Source organism: Podarcis muralis, chromosome 4 (assembly GCF_964188315.1).
Source record: "Podarcis muralis chromosome 4, rPodMur119.hap1.1, whole genome shotgun sequence".
In the NCBI taxonomy this organism is placed as follows: Eukaryota; Metazoa; Chordata; class Lepidosauria; order Squamata; family Lacertidae; genus Podarcis; species Podarcis muralis.
Genome location: NC_135658.1, coordinates 32251342 through 32268766, shown reverse-complemented (window position 1 = coordinate 32268766; position 17425 = coordinate 32251342). Strand labels below are relative to the sequence as shown.

The 17425-nt window shown below is 42.8% G+C and overlaps 1 protein-coding gene across 3 annotated transcripts in view; it reads right to left on the bottom strand.

Annotated features, from left to right (window-relative positions):
* LSAMP (limbic system associated membrane protein) overlaps window positions 1-17425 on the bottom strand; it is a 1415745-nt gene that overhangs the window by 429408 nt on the left and 968912 nt on the right. For 2 of the 3 annotated variants that reach the window (XM_028726537.2, XM_028726540.2), the window contains exon 1: window positions 17065-17419. In XM_028726537.2, the coding sequence (XP_028582370.2) occupies window positions 17065-17219 (155 nt within the window). In that variant the 5' untranslated portion in view covers window positions 17220-17419. Of the gene's footprint in view, window positions 1-17064; window positions 17420-17425 lie in introns of those variants that run through there. The other variant, XM_028726538.2, reaches the window with a different exon arrangement.

Below are 17425 nucleotides of genomic sequence, written 5' to 3'. Positions count from 1 at the left end.
CATGGGTTATTTTGTAGAATTTGTCCCACTCTAATAACAGGCTCTGAGCAAATAATATGAATAGCAGTGATCTATAGTACACAGTTACATATTTGAGGTATGGCACATGCTAGCTTTGGTAAGCTCTTTGCGGTTGTATACTAGTGAAAGGCCCGTCATTATGACAAGTGAGGTGTGTATGAGGGAGGGACTGTATATTAGAGGGATCCCTGGAGTGCTTGTAGGTGCAGGGCACCACGAATGAATGGCAACCATTTACTAATAAAGGGATGAAGCAATCCAGGTTCTGAATTCACCCTCTGTTCCTGTGATCCCAGTATTTGGAGTGGGGATTTGGTGTGCCCCTTCTCAGTTGTCCCTGACTGCAACCCATTTACTTTGTCTCAAAGAATTCAATAGCTTTTAAAAATGTGATCCAGCAGTACGGATAAAATCCTGGGAACCAACTTATCATATAATACTAGGTAACGTTCCATGTTTGTCAGGCAGGAGAACAGTTAAGAGAGGGAGAGAGCTAGCTTTCTTCCCCACAATCCCAGAGTGTCTTCAGAAGAGAAGGTGAATTGCTCTCAAAATGGTTCCCCTATAAATGATGGGTGCTGACAGGATCAGTGAGCATAAGAGATGGTGGGCAGGATTTGGTTTCACCATAGAATTGGTCCTAAGTGTAGTACTTTACTTTTCCACATAGGAATTAAGAGGATCAGTTTGTATATTCCCTTATATGGAATAAAGGAATATACTCTGGGACAATGCTGGAATAGGTGCTAAACCTGTCATATTTCCTGGTGACTCCCGCCATTTGCAATGAAACAAACTTCTATCAGCCTAGCCATATTCTGGGCACTGTCTCTTAGTCACATCAGGTGTTTTTGATCAACTGGGTTGGTAGGTGAATGAGCTTCTAGATGTTGTTATCTGTCAGCTGTAATGTTGGTTTCAGCCAACATGGCCAATGGTCAAAGTTGCAGTCCACAATTTCTGGAGAGCACTACAAAGGTTACCCCTGCAGTACAGCATAGTATTTACCTTTCATAGAATCACAGCATTATCATTGAGTAGCTGTGTTCCCAGAGCTATATGTTTGCCAAATTTCATCAGATAGCCATACTCTAGAGCTTTGTGTTTACACATTTTATGACTGACATTGAGGTCTGATTCATAGCACCAAACAGCAACATGCAACATCAGTGCTCCTGTATTACAACTGGACAAACACTGAATTAGCTGTGTTTGCCTGTAGATAATGTCCAGGAGTGCTGGACTAGAATGTATGGACCCATGTTCAAAACTCCACTGTGAAGTTCCCTGCCACTAACTCTTAGCCTAATCTACCTAATAAATTGATATTGCCTTATATCTTTTATGCACAAGTGGCTTTATACATTATGGATCTTGCTCCCTATTCCTAGTCATGTTCTCTGAGAGCTGAGAATTGGTTCTGATGATAGTCCCCTGTGGCTGGCTTGCACACAAAAGAGCTTAAGCAATAAAGCTACTTGCATGAGCAGTCTAACATGGAAACTATGTGCACACATGAGATTGCTGTTTTTTCTGCTTGCAGTAAAGAAGGAGCAATGTGATGTTCTAGTTCATGACAGAGGAGTGGTACTCATGCATGAGTTTGTTCCTTAAATGAGTAGACTGCTTGTCCAGCTGAGCTATGGAGTGTGTTGCAAAGTCTCATAACATTATATAATTATAACTCATGATTATGTGGCTCCTGGCTACTCCCTGGTAAGCCGACACAGGACTGCAGCATAAGTTTGCAAAAGGCTGTTTAATTCTTGTCTCATCTTATCTTCCACAACAGTGCTGAGTACAACACACAACTGCTGTTTCCCGTCTTACAAGGACAGACATATTTTGTATTAGCTGTGGCAAGGTAGAAATCTGAACCCAGGCCTGATTACTGTCATCTGGTAAGGGTTCAAAACCAGAAAATGTGATAACTGAACTAAATATGAACAAATGTGATCCTTGGCTTTGTCTTATAGAAACACAACATACTTGTAAACAGCAGTACAATCTATTTGCAGCATTAACACCGCATACCTCTGTTTCCTCAGCTTGCTGTACTACCCATGCTAAGTAGCTAAATGGGCTTACACAGCATTAGCATAGCATTTTATTACTTTTCATTTCTACAGTACGTCCATGCATGAAGTATTTTATTATTCTTACTGCATTTCTGCTCCCAGCAACCTGCATGAAGTAGGTGAGGCTGTGAGAGGGTGGTTTGCCCAAGGCCACCCTGGGAGCTTTATGACTGAGCAGGGATTTGTAACTAGATCTCTAGCACTCAAACCCAACACATGATACTTAGAGATGCACCCCAACTTTTATATAACAGGACCTTTTTAGAAGGCACTGTTAACAACACACACACACACACACACACACACACACACACACACAAAGACTTGGGTTGGAGTTGTCCTAAAGTGAGTTATACTTGTTGTCTTCCACAAAATATTCTCACTGGCGCTGCTTGATTTTGTTTTGCTTCCCACTTACCCACTTCTTTCCACAGTTCTCTTTCATTTATATCCTTGAACTTCAGACACATTGGGGCAGGAGGGGGAGAGAGAGAAAGAATGCCGTACCACACCAGAGAGACTCAGCTGAAGCCCCAAAGACAGGAGCTGTTTGCGCTGCTGCTTCTTTCTCCATAAATACAGCTGAGACTATGACTGGGTAATTGGCTAAGTGCCTGTCAGCTTAATAACAGAGAGGGAGAGGGAGATTTGTACTTACTATTCAAAGCCATGGATGCTTCCTGCCAGTGGATTTCAACATGGGTTTTGTTTTGCTAGGTTAGCAGAGAGTGAACGGACACAGGGTCCCAAGGAGTTGTCTCCCCTGCCCTGTTCACACAAGGATTGGTGTGGAAAAGCACAGAAGGAAACAGACAATGTGGAAAACAATAGCATTCCCCCAGACCTTATGCAATCATCTGGCACAGTTCAAGCTAGCCAGGCAATCCTAAAGGCATCACTGCTTCCCCTAGATCAGGCATGGCCAAACTTGGCCCTCCAGCTGTTTTGGGACTACAACTCCCATCATCCCTAGTTAACAGGACCAGTGGTCAGGGATGATGGGAACTGTAGTCCCAAAACAGCTGGAGGGCCAAGTTTGGCCATGCCTGCCCTAGATGGTGGCCCAACTTTTCATACCAAACGGGCTGCAAGAATACTTTGATATGGAACCCGTGCGCTGCACACTGCCTTGTTGTGCGGAGGGGGGTGGGAAGGAGGCCAAAATTAGAGGGGGGGGCAGCCTTTGCACTGCCTTCCAAACGCTGGCTAAGTGCGTCGCTAGGCTTTGGAAAGGATGTGTGAGGCTCTGGCAGAGTCCTAGAGCACTCCCCCCTCTTTCCCAAGACGGAGGACTCTAGGACCCTGTCAGAGCCCTCACGTCTCCTTTCCAGAGCCCAGTACTTCACTTACCCACCTTTGGGAAGGTGGTATGAGGGAGGGGAGGGGTGTCAACTGTTGCTGAGGGCTACCAAAAAATGGCCTTGAGGGCCATATGTTGGACCACCAATGGTAGTCCAGAGTATATGGCTGCCAGCATTTGATTTTGGAGATAACCTGAACTTTTTCCAACTGAAGGCACCATGCTTTCTGAATTTGAAACCTGCAAGAGCATTTTTTCACTCAAAGCGTATAGTCTCTTAAGCTATAAAGATGGGTCCTGAGTAAAAGATAGAATAGAATGGTATACAGGTGGCAATTAAATGTTTATTAACTTTTATTTAAAACTGATTGGTGTTATGCATGTGTGTCTAATACATTACATCAGAACAGATTGCTCATTGGGGTTAAAGGGGAGAGACAACACAGATGCTATTTTAAGAAAAACTAATTTGAGGCCATTCTTGTCCTCAGGACCCATCTGTAAAATATAGGAGATGCAGTTTCAGATGCTCTTCAGAAACCTTGCATGGCTATATCAATTTTAATGCCAACTAAGTAGGGAAACATATGGTACTTTGTAACAAATTGAAGTGTGTATGCAGACTCAGGGGAGCAGGTTGAACCAACACAATCTGACAGTTTCTCCTCCACCACTTTCTTTAACGTAAGTTATAGATTTGATATTATAATACTGTACGTATATCAATCAGTAAAGTCTTATTTTGTTCTTTTCCCATGCAAGTGTCACCTGTGATTTGTTAATCCACCTATACAGGCCCCTACAAGCATATAGTTTGCATTGATATGTACATCATTACGTGCCTATATTCCAAATTCCAGGCAGGTACCCTTTGCAACTCTCCTCCATTACCAAGTATTTTACAAGTTTCTCTCCTGCCAGGGTTGTATATTTTGCAGCATCCTGTCTCCCTAGGTGTATATATCTAAAGTTTCGGTACTATATTAAGAATACGTAAGATACCAGCAAAAATATGTAGCAGGATCTCTATTTTTTACTCCTTGAAGTCTGCAGAACAGAGCTTACAAGGGCTTTCTCTTTTTCTCTTCTGTGAAAATGTGCATGGATATCCCCCATTGTGCTCACAAATGCTTAATCCTGAGGGTGGCTTCATAAATTCAGATTTTGGTATGACAATTCCTGGAAAAACTAGGTATTTTAGTGTGGTTTTTTTGATGTTCAGGCATGTTGTTGTTGGTTCTGCATATTCTCAGAGATGTGGTTTTCCCTGCATCATACACTCAGCTGTACCTCCTCAAATTATTGTGGACAAAGAGAGCATGATTTATAGACATTGTAAAGAAAAACAGCATTCTTCATTTCAGAACATATAGCAGTTTCTTCTACCCACTGATCTGCTGTGTTTGACTTGTCTTTTCTTGAGGGATACTTGAAGCTCCTTAGTTTGTTTCTTATCCCCTTGTTCTTTTCATCCAAAACCCAACAGGAAAAAAATGTGGGTTCCCTAAAGGGATAGCTAGGAGAAAGAAGAGGCTTATGATAGCTTAATGTAGCCAGCAGAAGGTTCTTATAGGAATATTTCCTGTTACGTTCTTCCCTGTTGGGTAGAAAGTCTGGTGCAACCCTGGTATAACCCATCTGGATTCATCTTGACCTTGTCGACTCCACCTCCAAGGTGCTCACATTCTGTCACATTTCCATTCTGAAGCACTATGAAGAGCATTAACTGCATGCAAGGCACAATAATGGGGTGGGGGTGGGGAGAAAATATTGTTTCTATATATCTATGCATCACTGTTTCATGGTGATTTCATACACTATATTCTTGAGGTGTAAAGGTATTTGAAGTGTATGCCTAAAAATGGAACATGTGAATGCAACAATCACATTTATCACAAAGGTTCATTCATCAGAGAGTCATATTTTGCTACAGCTCCCACTTGAGAACACATTTGATAGCAAACTTGGGGGGTTGCCTTTTTATGTTGAAATGGCCTTGAGTTTACATTGCATTTTGTACAGATTGAAGGGAAACAACATTAATGGCTGTGTTGCCTTCTGCTCACCTGTGAAGTTCAGCTGCATATAAATGCTGCATCTAGTGGGTTGCATCACGGTGTGAATAGGTCTCCCGAACACCGGTAGGCTTTAAGCATTTATTAAGAAACCATCCTTACTTGCATTTTGACAGTCAATAAAACAGTAGGGTAATAATCTTGGTTTGAGGGGTGGGAGCTCCACTATTCCATTCAATAACAACAATGCTTTTTTTGTAGTCGTGTCAGTAAATTTAAACCGCTTTATAGCCTGAACATGTATACAGCCAATCTTTAATGAAATGCTCTCCACTGCATTTTCCTGTTATAAACTGTATGCTAATAAAAGCTATAATCTATGCAGCTCTCACTTTTCCTTTATCTGGATTGTGCAGGACACAAACTTTGTTTTAATGCCATGTTGCTGTTCAGCTTGAAGAATCTTTATCCACATGCGCAGTTCCAAAATATCAATAAAATATCTGAAGGCCAAAAAGCATTGCATTTGTGTTATTACTGGAAATTTAATCCAAGTCCTTCTTTCCTGGAAGGCACGCTTGCAACTTTTATAAAATGAATGCCTTTGGGCTGAAATTTCTTGGTCACATTCTTCTTCAATTAGAATATTTGTTGCAATTAAAAGCAGGCCATTTATTCTTATGTACAGTCAGTGTTGCTCTTCATTTTGTCTCCTCACCTCATTTTTAAAATGATCGTATAATTTAAACGAAACGTCTTAACACGCACATTGACTTGATGCTCTTTGCTATGAACCATCTTTTGGTAGGTACTAAACAACGTCATATATCTATATAATCTTAACCCTATGTGCACTGGAAGGCAACCTTAAGGAATAAGTAGTGAGTAAAAGAGAAAAGAGCAGGCTATTTTCATCCTCCCTCCCCATAACTTCTGGCTAATCTGTGATAGCAGGCAATTGGCAAAGCCTTAGCAACTGCCACAAACCAATGATGCTAAATGGCAAATGATGAGACTGAGGAAGAAGGTCAGTTTGCTGCTCCTTGGGGCTCTGTTCTCTCAAGAGGCTGCAAACCTTCCAGAGGCTCCATATATAAGTAGTCGTCAGTGGGGTGGGGACGTTTGCATTGCTTACTTGACATCCATTGCTGCACCCCTATCTCCTCACCCCTCCTCTCCCTCTTGATAACTGGCAGTCACTCCATCCATCCATTGGGAAGCACAGCTAGCCCCCACCCCATCAACTGCAACTGCACCATAGGCTCTCTTGCTCCTGGCAGACAAAAAAGAAGAAACACAAATGGAGACTTGAGCTACTGGATACCCCAAGGATAGGATTGCTGTGTTGCAGCTTGCCACACTGCTGGCACAGAAGACACCTCCTTGCCTTGTTTCATTTATTTATTCATTGCATGTATATCATGCCGTTCCTCCAAGCAGCAAAAGGAGGTATGCTAACATAGGGATTGTTCCCATTTTATCCTTGCAATAACCTGCCACTGTACCCTGCTTCGTCTTCAGTCCAAGTATGTTTAGCGTTCCTCAGATCTTTTCTTTTGTGGCTGACAGAAACATTGGATGTGTGTTCTAATCCACTACAAACAAAATGCCCTCCCTCTCTAATAATTCAGCAGTGTACATGGTGCGTAATCGAAGAAAGTTAATGTGATCCGCTATATGCTGCTAGATAAATGCTTTTTCAATCCCTGCGCTACCACTAATTGTAAGAGGAATGAGTATTTAGCACAATTTGTTTTCAGTAACTGATGTGGTTGGCATTTACCTGGTGTGGTAGACAGGAGTAAAAGACGTAGGAAAAAGACCATCACTCTTTAGACACATTTAGAGGCAGGATGCTACAGTGGTCCAGATTCCAGGCAATGCCAGCAGGTGGCCACATACCCAGAAGCTGAGCCAAATTCCAAGATGGCAAGGCCAAAAATCATAGAATTGTAGAGCTGGAAGAGACCATGAGGATCAATGCAGAAATCTTTTGGCCCAACTTGGGGCTCAAACATACAACCCTGACAATAAGAGTCTCGTGCTCTACCAACTGAGCTATAGAAGTTAGAAGAACAAAAAATTAGAAAAACATGGGACTTTGCTTTTAACCATTTTCTTGCATCACACTAGAACAGAACTGTAGCTTGTTAAGGATGACAGAGTGAAAACCAAAGCATCCCCCTTTTCTCTGTGCCCACGTACAGAAGAAAATGGCACACAGATTCAGACTTTTCAGTATGAATGCATGTTGGTTTGGAAGGCCAGGTTCATAAAGAGTTGTGAAATGTCCAAGTTCAGAGGCACTGAACACCAAATGCAGGGGAGGACTGTTACAACACTGTCAGGATTATGGTCTTCCCAGAGGCAGCTAGCTGATCACTATGGGAAGAAGAATGCTACATGGGGCTTCAGACTTTTATTATGTTATTATGGGTTTAAAAAGTGTCAGATCAGACAAGCCAAGGAGCAGCAGTTAGAGAACAGAAACAAGCAAAGTCAGGGTTAATGTTGGGGTCAAACAAACAGCTGTAAAGGGTTGGTTTTACATGCAGGTCAGGATCCACTAGACACTGCGCAAAAGCTTTCTGTCCCCAGAAAAGCCCTTATATAAGGACCCCTGGCCATTCATTTTCAAAATACTGTGAAGTTGAGCCAGTTACAACTCTTCATGATTCTGTCCATTACTGCACAAAGCAAAGGCTCTGTATTGGTCCCTGTGCATCAGTAATATTTTATATATCACATATCAGTGTGAGTCTCTGATTATAGCCTCTCTGGGTTATATTCATTTTTTTACATATAATCCAGATTAGACAGACACATTACTGTTAAATACAATTGCTTGCATCTCTTCTCTCTCTCTCTCTTTTAGCTTTAACTCAACTCAACCCAGGGACTTGAAATTCAGTATCAGCAGTTGCTTTTATCAAATTATTGCATTTCCCTGTATCCCACTGCAATGAAAAGATTGTGTATTAGCACAGATTGACTTAATACCAAAGCATCTCCCGCCCTTCATCTGTACCCACATACAGGAAAAAAGTGCCTAGTGGTACATACGTCCCACATTTCTCTCAGCGTGACTGTGATTAGGGCTTAAAAGAATATAAATTTTCATATTTGTGAATCAAATGTGTGTATAAATTGCCTTTGATATCTTTGCATTTGTACTCCTGAGAATATGAGCATCAAGTTCAGCTTTGACTTCAAATGCCATTGGTTCAGCTAGCATCACTTTTATCAGTACAGTTAGTTGTTCTTCCTTCTTAGGACTGTTTTGTTTAAATACACTAGCAGAAAAAAACATTGGCCTAGAGGCTATTTGCAATGGCCATCTGCTCAGTTCTGCTCAATATGCCCAGTGCCACTTGAGGTTTCATTTTGATTAGAGCTCCATGGGTTATAAAGGACTCCTAGAAGATTCAGCAGTGGCTTTCTGCACATTTTCATGAGATGCCTGAAAGACGCAGGTTGACAGTTCTAGAGCAGAGTGTATAGAGCAGCTTTCACAAACCTGGTGTCCTTCAGGTGTCGTTGGGCTACAACTTCCATCAGACCCAGCTTGCATGTGCTGGCAGGGGGCACTGGCGGAGGAAGAGGAGTGCAGGGGGAGCGCACCGCCCCTGACAGTGTGATCCCCAGGGTGCCATTGCGGCTGCCCCCCGCCCCACGCTGGGTGGCCCACCCCCAGGACGCGCCCCATGCCCCTGCGAGCAGCGCGCCCCACCCCCAGGATGCACACCAGCCCCACCCCGCCTGCTCTCCGCCCCCGGTGCCGGAGCATTAAGCTCCGCCCCTGGCAGGGGGTGATGGGAGCTGTAGTCCAACAACGCCTGAAGGACACCAGGTTTGTGAAGCCTAGTGCACAGTGTAAATATTTTTGCCTTTCTGAGTACAAATTAGTTGGGCGAACAGCCTTCTTCAAGGCAGCAACTTCCCAATTCACAGACTACTTCCATTACGGTAACAGAAATGTGAACTATAAAGTTTAGTATTATCATTATATTTTATATTTATGGTTTATATCTTAATGCTTGTGTTACTGTTTTTTTATACTTTGTAAATTGCACTAAGTGGTGTATAAAATAAAAAAAGTCATAATATAATATTTTTTTAGTTCAGAAAATTCACAAAGTTAACTTCAGTTATGAATAATGTGTCTATGTGTCTATGGTGGAAGTAATAGTGGCATATATATCTCTACCTGAGAACAGAACATTTTATATGAAGTTGCCATCCCTTTATGAAAGGAAACACCATGCATAAATCACATACCATGACAAGATATCGCCAACACATTACCTCACTGTTGAAAAACAATGTACTGGCTGCCAGTTAGCTACGAGACTAAGTTCAAAGTGCTGGTTTTGGTGTATAAAGCCCTATATAGCTTGGGACCAGGATACTTGAAAGATAGCCTCACCTCTTCTTTACCCAATCAATCACTGCACTCTGCAGGTGAGGACCTCTTACAGATACCATTTTACCAGGAAACCATGTAGGAAATGGGCCTTTAGTGTTCTGGCACCTATCCTTTGGACTTCCACTCCCTTGAGTATTAAAAAGGCACCATTCCTGTTGTATTTTCAGAACCTACTGAACACCTTTCTCTTTCAACGAGCCTTTTAAACTGAGATCTTTCCCAGTCTGCATTGGGATTGCTTTTAAGTTATTTTAAAGATGTTTTAATTGCTTTATTATTTGTCGCCCTGGGTTTGTTTGGGAGGAAGGGTTGGATATATATGTAATAAATAAATAAAATTTTGAAGTCTGCACATTCACAGAATCATAAATCTACCGGGCAAACTCCAGAATTAAAATTTGATCAGCAAATGTAAAATTAATAGTCTCTAATAAAACACCTAGTCTAGGTTCAAATGTCACTATTTGCCACACACAAAAACACACAAAAGTTGAGCTTTATTTGTGAATCTGATGTGCCATTCATTTTAGGTCAATTTGCATAAGGTCACATAATACTGATTGCATATTTATGAACTTCAATATTATGACAAATGTGGAGAGAGCCTTTGTGAACCTGGTATGCAAAATTCAGAAATGGAACATAAACTCCAGTTCAATTACTGAAAATTAATGAGACTAGATTAATGCAACCTTTGTACCGAATAATATTAATCTTTTGGTATAAGAATCTAGGGTGGACAGGCAAAATCAGAGATGTGTATACTACCCACCCTTGTATCATATGCAATACTAAAAGGTGGTCATGAACCCATGCTTTAAAGTTTAAAACACAAGTTCAAGTCCTCATATTATTACATAATAGTAATTAGTATTATACAAATGTCTAAAGGCCCTTTTTATGATTGAGATGCTTAAAGGCTGAAATTGAGGTACACTTACATCCTGTCTAAATTCAGTAGCCATACCTTGGAAGTCGAACGCCTTGCCAGTTTGGCTCCCAAACATAGCAAACCTGGAAGTGACTGTTCCAGTTTGTGAACTATTTTTGGAAGCCGAACATCCAACAGGGTTTCCATGACTTCTGATTGGTTGCAGGAGCTTCCTGCAGCCTTCCAAGGTACCTTCCAAGGTACGACTGTACTGCCAAGTCTGTACCACATCAAGCTCCCCATGTCTCACTCCTCCCCGTTTCAGTAACTGACAGTGATGCTCAATTTTGGGAGGTTGGGTGTACAACACTGCCTCCCAATAGTCCTACCCCTACCCAGACCTTGAACCTGAAGACTCCTCTGAGGAAGAACAAAAGCAGCAGGATTCTCCACACTGCCAGCAGAGCCAGTGGAGCCCGAAGACTTCACACTGGCTGCTTGAATTTCTGGCTAGCTCTTTAGAGCCTCCTCATCTAATCTCATCTCCCACAAGGTCACAGAAGCAGAGGAGATGGCAGGCCAGCGAGGAGCTTCAGAACTGCCAACATACCTAGTTGCACATGAGGCTACTTAGGAGGAAGGGGAAGTGCATAGAAGCACCTGCTTGAGTCTGGACCTGACTATGAGCCAGGAAGGGGTTGAGCCTACAGCTCCCAGTCTGAGCTGATGTGTTGCTGAAGCAACAACTCTCCCCTAGGTGTCAGCTTTCCAGAGGTAGGGAAATGGGCAGTGAGAGTAGAGTCTCATTTTATTTTCAGAAGTCTTCTGATCATGCAGATCCAGCTGAGAATTAATTCTAAAACTAATCTTGTCGTACTTAATGATATGCAATCTGAATTAGAAGGGCATTTGAGTCTTGGGTGCTATCTTATACTCAGTGCTGAAAAAACTGAATTAGTTAAATGGTCTTTAATTAAAAAAGCGTATTTCTGGATTTTGAAGCAGCATGAATATACATGCATGTGCAGGCATGTTAATGCTTATGCATATTGCCTCTATAGAGTGTGCACAGACTTTATTTAGGGTGCTGACTTTATTTCAATACTAGCAAAAGGTTTCATATAGTTCTGTTGCTTCTTTCCTTTTTTTTACCATGTACCTTATACATGGGTATAAAGGAAGCATAAAGTAAGTTTGCTTTCTTTCTTTCTTTCTTCCTTCCTTTCTTTCTTTCTTAGCTGTGCATTGCGCTATTACTACACTAGTTCATCCACTAACAGTGTTTGTTTATTATTGTATAGCAATGGGAGATTCTTTCTGTTACAGCACTGCAGGTAGAGGAGGTCATAAGCAAAGGCAGAAAGGATCTTCTGACACAACACTTCTGAACAACCACAACACAGACATACAAGCATTTGATCCCTTTTTCTTTTCTTTTTTGCAACGTGAGATTCATTTTATGTAAACGATTCAAAGCTGTGCATGGCATGGTGTTATGAATGCCCTGTTCACATGGCATATTGCTGCCAGCACATAATACTAGTGTTTAAAAGTTTGCCTTGGCTGTCCATACGTTACAGGGCTAGGTTCAAGATTCTTGTATTAATATGCAAGGTCCTTAGCCACTTGGGTCCACAACTCCTTAAGGATGATTCTGTATATCCTTGCCCAATCACTGACACCTTCAGAGAATTAGCTGTTATTGGTCCCTCATGTCTCAGATGCTCAGACAGTATCCACCAGGAGTCATGCGTTCAGTACTACAGTGCCCTCCCAACTGAGATCAGACAGGCACCAAGAAGGTACACTACTTCTTCACACAGCATATGGCTAAACCATGGACTTTTGCTACCACAAGAGGCAGTGATGGCCACCAAGCTGGATGTCTTTAAAATTGGATCAGGCAAATTCATGGAGGAGAAGGCTATCAATGGCTACTAGCCACTATGGATATACTCTGCCTCCATGGCTGGAGGCCATATGCTTCTGAACACCAGTTGCTGGAAACCACAGGAGAGAAGAATGCTGTTACACTTGGATTCTGCTTACGGGATTCCAATGGGCATCTGGGCTGGCCACTGTGAGAACAGGAGCCAAGATTAGATGGGCCACTGGCCTATCCAGTAAGACTATTCTTATGTTCTCCCAATTTAACTTCAGGCACTAGACAAATAATTTTCTATTTCAGCAGGCATTTTAAGGAAGTTGTGTTTATGTAGAGAGTTGGTTTCCCATGTGGTTTTTGTTTGTTTTAAAAGCTGCATTATTTTGATTGATGGATTGTTGGTGGCCAGTCTGGACCACTCTGAGGCTTTATATAAAGAGATTCAGACTAACCACCAAATTTTAAAATAATGTAGTGGGGGAGGGCAGTGCTTCAAGAGAGTGTGGGCTAACTCCATATCTACTGCTAATGCATCCTTTGTTGACATTCCCTCCATCATCCACACATTTTCATTCATACATCAGATGTACACATCCATGCATCAGATGTACACATCCATGCATCAGATGTACACATCCATGCATCAGATGTACACATCCATGCATCAGATGTACATGCATAAAGCTCCTGCATGGGGGATGAGTCCAATTGCTCATGTGGAGAAGATCTTTCACTGCTTGGGGATTGTCTGAACCCTTAAATGTCTGCAGCCTACTGAGAATAGGTAGCTTCACCTCAAACCCCACTGCTAGAAAAGCTTTTCTACGTCCCAAAGGTTCCCTACCCAATTTTGTAGGTACCGATTCTGGCATGGACTTTGGTTCTGTTTCAGGTTCAGACACTGAGTTTTTTGAATGTGGGGAAATAAGTAGTGTGATCTCCCTGAAGATGCAGGATTGGCTCCTGGGACTTTCTTGACATAAGGGTTTCTGGTAGATTTCCTTTGGGGTGTGTGCTGAAGGAAACTCCCTATGCCTATGCCTTGTCCTGGTTCTTAGTTCTGCACCTCATCTCTAGTTCTTAGTAAGACGGATCGTAGGGCAATGTCACAAGGAAATGGTTGTTCTTCCACCCCACCTGCACTAAAAAAAAGTGTGAAGATGATGAACCTCAGACTAAGAGGCACACTGGTTTTTTCCCAGGAGCCTGGCTTAAATGCAGGCTGTTGGCTAAGGTATCTCCCACATAGAAGCTGCACACATTTCCAGTTGGATGTTTTAAGCACATGTCCAGCAGTTCAGAACATGTCTCTAGAAAAGAAAAGCCAATTTTCTACTGTGATAACCCCATGCTGAATCAGCTCTGTACAAACATTCATTCAGGTAAAAATGAACCTTGCTCTCAACCTCCACAAGTGTAAGGGTTGTAGTAGTAAGTGGCATGAGGCAAAGCAGCAGAGTCATCCCCCTGATACTGGTGTTTATGCTGCTTACCTGTAGGAGACTGAGGTGGTGGAGTAGCAAGGTCAAGGATGAATGGCAATGGCAGCCCCAACCTAACTGCCACTGAACCACACCCCAGCCCTGTCAAGGAAAGTAGCAGCAATGTCAGTGTTGAAAGGGTGGCTCTACCCTCAACTGTGCTGCTATGGTTCAAGTGTCCACTTTGTGCACTAGAACTTGCATAGGCTTTTGCACACAAACAACACCTTCCACATATCCAGGGAATGATTCACATGAATGGGTTTTATACAAATAGGCACTATTCCACCAGGAGCCTTAAGTACAAGGAGGGTGGGGCAAGACCAGAGGGTGTGACTCCAATCCCTGGTTCTGCACACTAATTTCTTCCCAAATAAACATTGAGAGGGGTAAAGAGTACTAACTACACCAGCACTAGAGTTATCTCTGTTAGCTTTGCAGTTAAGCAATAGATTTGTGCAGTCTACAGTTCCTAGTAGTATTTGTGGACTGTAGTGCTCCTAGAGCACATCCTTGAAGTAATTGCCTCAAGTGAACACATTTATGTGCAGCATGCACAAAACTCCCAACGATGTTAGGTAAAGCCTGAATTGGAGCCTTGCCTGTAGCAAATTTACAAAGGATGCAGACATTTTTGTGTTCATTGCACTGAAGCTCTGATTTCTACAGCAGGAAAGTTCAGTTGGTTATCTTATTAAAACTGTCAGTCTTCAAAGTTTACACACTCTAGCCCAACAGGACTTGGTGCAATGGAAATATGACCTTCTTCTGACTTGTGCGTCTCTATCCTGGATGCCAATATACTTAATAGAACAAAAGCATGCAAACGCATTCCAGCCTACCCCCCCCCCCCCTTACACAAGAGGATGAAATTGGTACATGCACATTTCATGTCACATCCATGCAGGCTAACACACATCTTCCCAGTAAATGCATTTTGAGCACCAAGTATCTCTAGATAAACTCCAGGGCTGCAAGGTTAAGTGGGAAATAGAAATCCAATGACCCCTAGCTGGGTAAGTGAGCTTAATGACTTCGCTGCTGCCATATGTACACAGAGGAGCTGAGCACACTCCCTCTTGTGCTACGTGGGAAAGGGGGAGGCCAAGCCAGACGAATTACTGTACCATGCATTTTAAAATGGAAGGGAACTAAGCATAGGGGAAAGCCCTCCTGGAAAGGGGTTAACAGAGGCATGAATCCCGACAAGGCACGAAGATAGAGAAAAGACTCCCAAGTCAGAGAGAGCACCACTGTTAGGTGTTTGTGGTTCAGCTAAAGCTTTCCATCACGAACGCAAGGCAGATGAATTACTCTGTAAATCCTATTACTCCATGTGGATAAACCTTACATGCAAGTTAACAAGTCTGGAGAGCTGGGGAATGGATTCTGCTGAAAGGATATTCCAGGATAAGAACACTCTCAGCTCATGAGAGTTAAGAGGAGAAAAATACACACACTCCTGTTGGCTTTGCATTCTGAAATCCCTTCTCCCTGCACTAATATCATCATGCGCTTCAAATATGAGGAATAAAGATAATATACTATGCTCTAGTCCTCCTGCACCCGGAATCTTCGGAGAGAAAACAAAGTGGTGAGATCCATAAGGAAAAGAGGTGACCCCAGTTAATATGAACTCAGGGATATAGTTCCAATTATTGAACAGAGGGGCAAGGGAATGAGCATGGGCTCATGTGGCAAGAGTTCAGGGTTGTGTCTACTAGCTACCAATTCTAGGGGAACAGAGTAAAAACTTTGCTGTTGTCATTAGCTTTGCCCAGGAACTGCTCCCTGGGTGTTTGAGGGTTGTGCGTTATCAGCTCTTTGCATAGATTGCACTCTTATTCTAAATCACATCCAATAGTTTTAGTGCTATAATATGCAGAACGCACATACTCACGCACACAGAGCGCAGTTTCATCAGTAGGGCAATTATACTACCTTAAATGGAGCAGATTACAATACTATAAATTATTTTATTTCAATTAATAGTGGGGAATTTTCATTCAACAACTAATGTGGACAGGGATTTCTGCAGTCCCAAATTTAAGGAGGCAGCACAAACCAACACACTTTCAGGTGTGGTATCCCACCACCAGCCACCCCAGTCACACATGTATACATGAAACGCACCTTTCCTTCGGGGCTAAGCAAGAAAACCAACAGAGCAAGCAGGCAAGAAGAGCCGTGGCTCAAAGGAGTCATCCAACAAGGAACCATACACCATCTGAATTCAAACATTGAGTTCAAACTATTATTAGCCAGAAGTGAATTCTGTCATCAATAGAGGCAAAGTCACCCTCCACACCCCATTTTTACACGAGCCAAAAACAAGTGGGAATGAATTCATTTAACCAGTGCTTGAATTTCAGAAGTGCATAATGATTGGGAGGGAGAAAAAACATTTCTCATAACTCCTTTCCCAGGTGACTGGTCATTTAACAACACAAAGTGTGTGTGTGTGTGTGTGTGTGTGTGTGTTCTCTCAGACCCAGCTCTTTTCATTTAAACAGTGGTGTGAATCCTGTATACCCATTTTCACTGAAGGGCAAGTTGCACACCTCTCACTTCACTCATTCTTATCCAAATAAAAGCAAGAGATGGGTGTTGCGGGGGTGGGGTGGGGGTGGATACAAGAACTGCCTCCTATTAGCTGATGCAGCAGGATTTTCAAACATTTAATACTATTTGCCTCCTGGTACTTAATACTTTGGTAACAGCGGGATATTTCGTTTTTATGTGCATCTTTAACATAGAATTTGAAAGGCAAATAGTTTTGAGTCAGTGGTATTTGCCCTGTACGTGTGCATGATGAATCAGAATCAACTCCACATCAACATATTCCAAGTCACAGTCACATTCAGACGTATAGGCACACACCAGTCCAGCCCATCTCCTTCTCCCCCAACCCCGCCACACAGTTCAGGACTGCCGAACGAGAGAGACGAAGATAAAGGAAGAACAAAAGTTGGCCAATCGCCCCCTACCTGAGGATGGCTGTGTCCCCCTGCCTCACCGTGATGTTGTCGGTGCCTCGGTTATAATCCACGCTGCGGACCGGCAGCCCTGTGGGGAGAAGGCAGAGCAATCTCAGTAGGACCAGCGGGAATTGTCTCCGATCGGGCTGAGCCCTTCCTACCATGGCTGGAGAGTTGCAAAGGATGGAGTTCCCCCCGCTCTCTTTCTGCTTTTATTTATCTGGGTGCTCGGAGGAGGATGCCTTTACCCCCGGAGAGGGGACGAGGAGCAGGAGCAGGAAGAGGGGGCAGCCCGCGAGAGGAAATATCCGAGAAGCCACCGAAAAACGCGCAACTCTGCCTTTTCAGCCGGGCAGATCTCGCTCTGGCT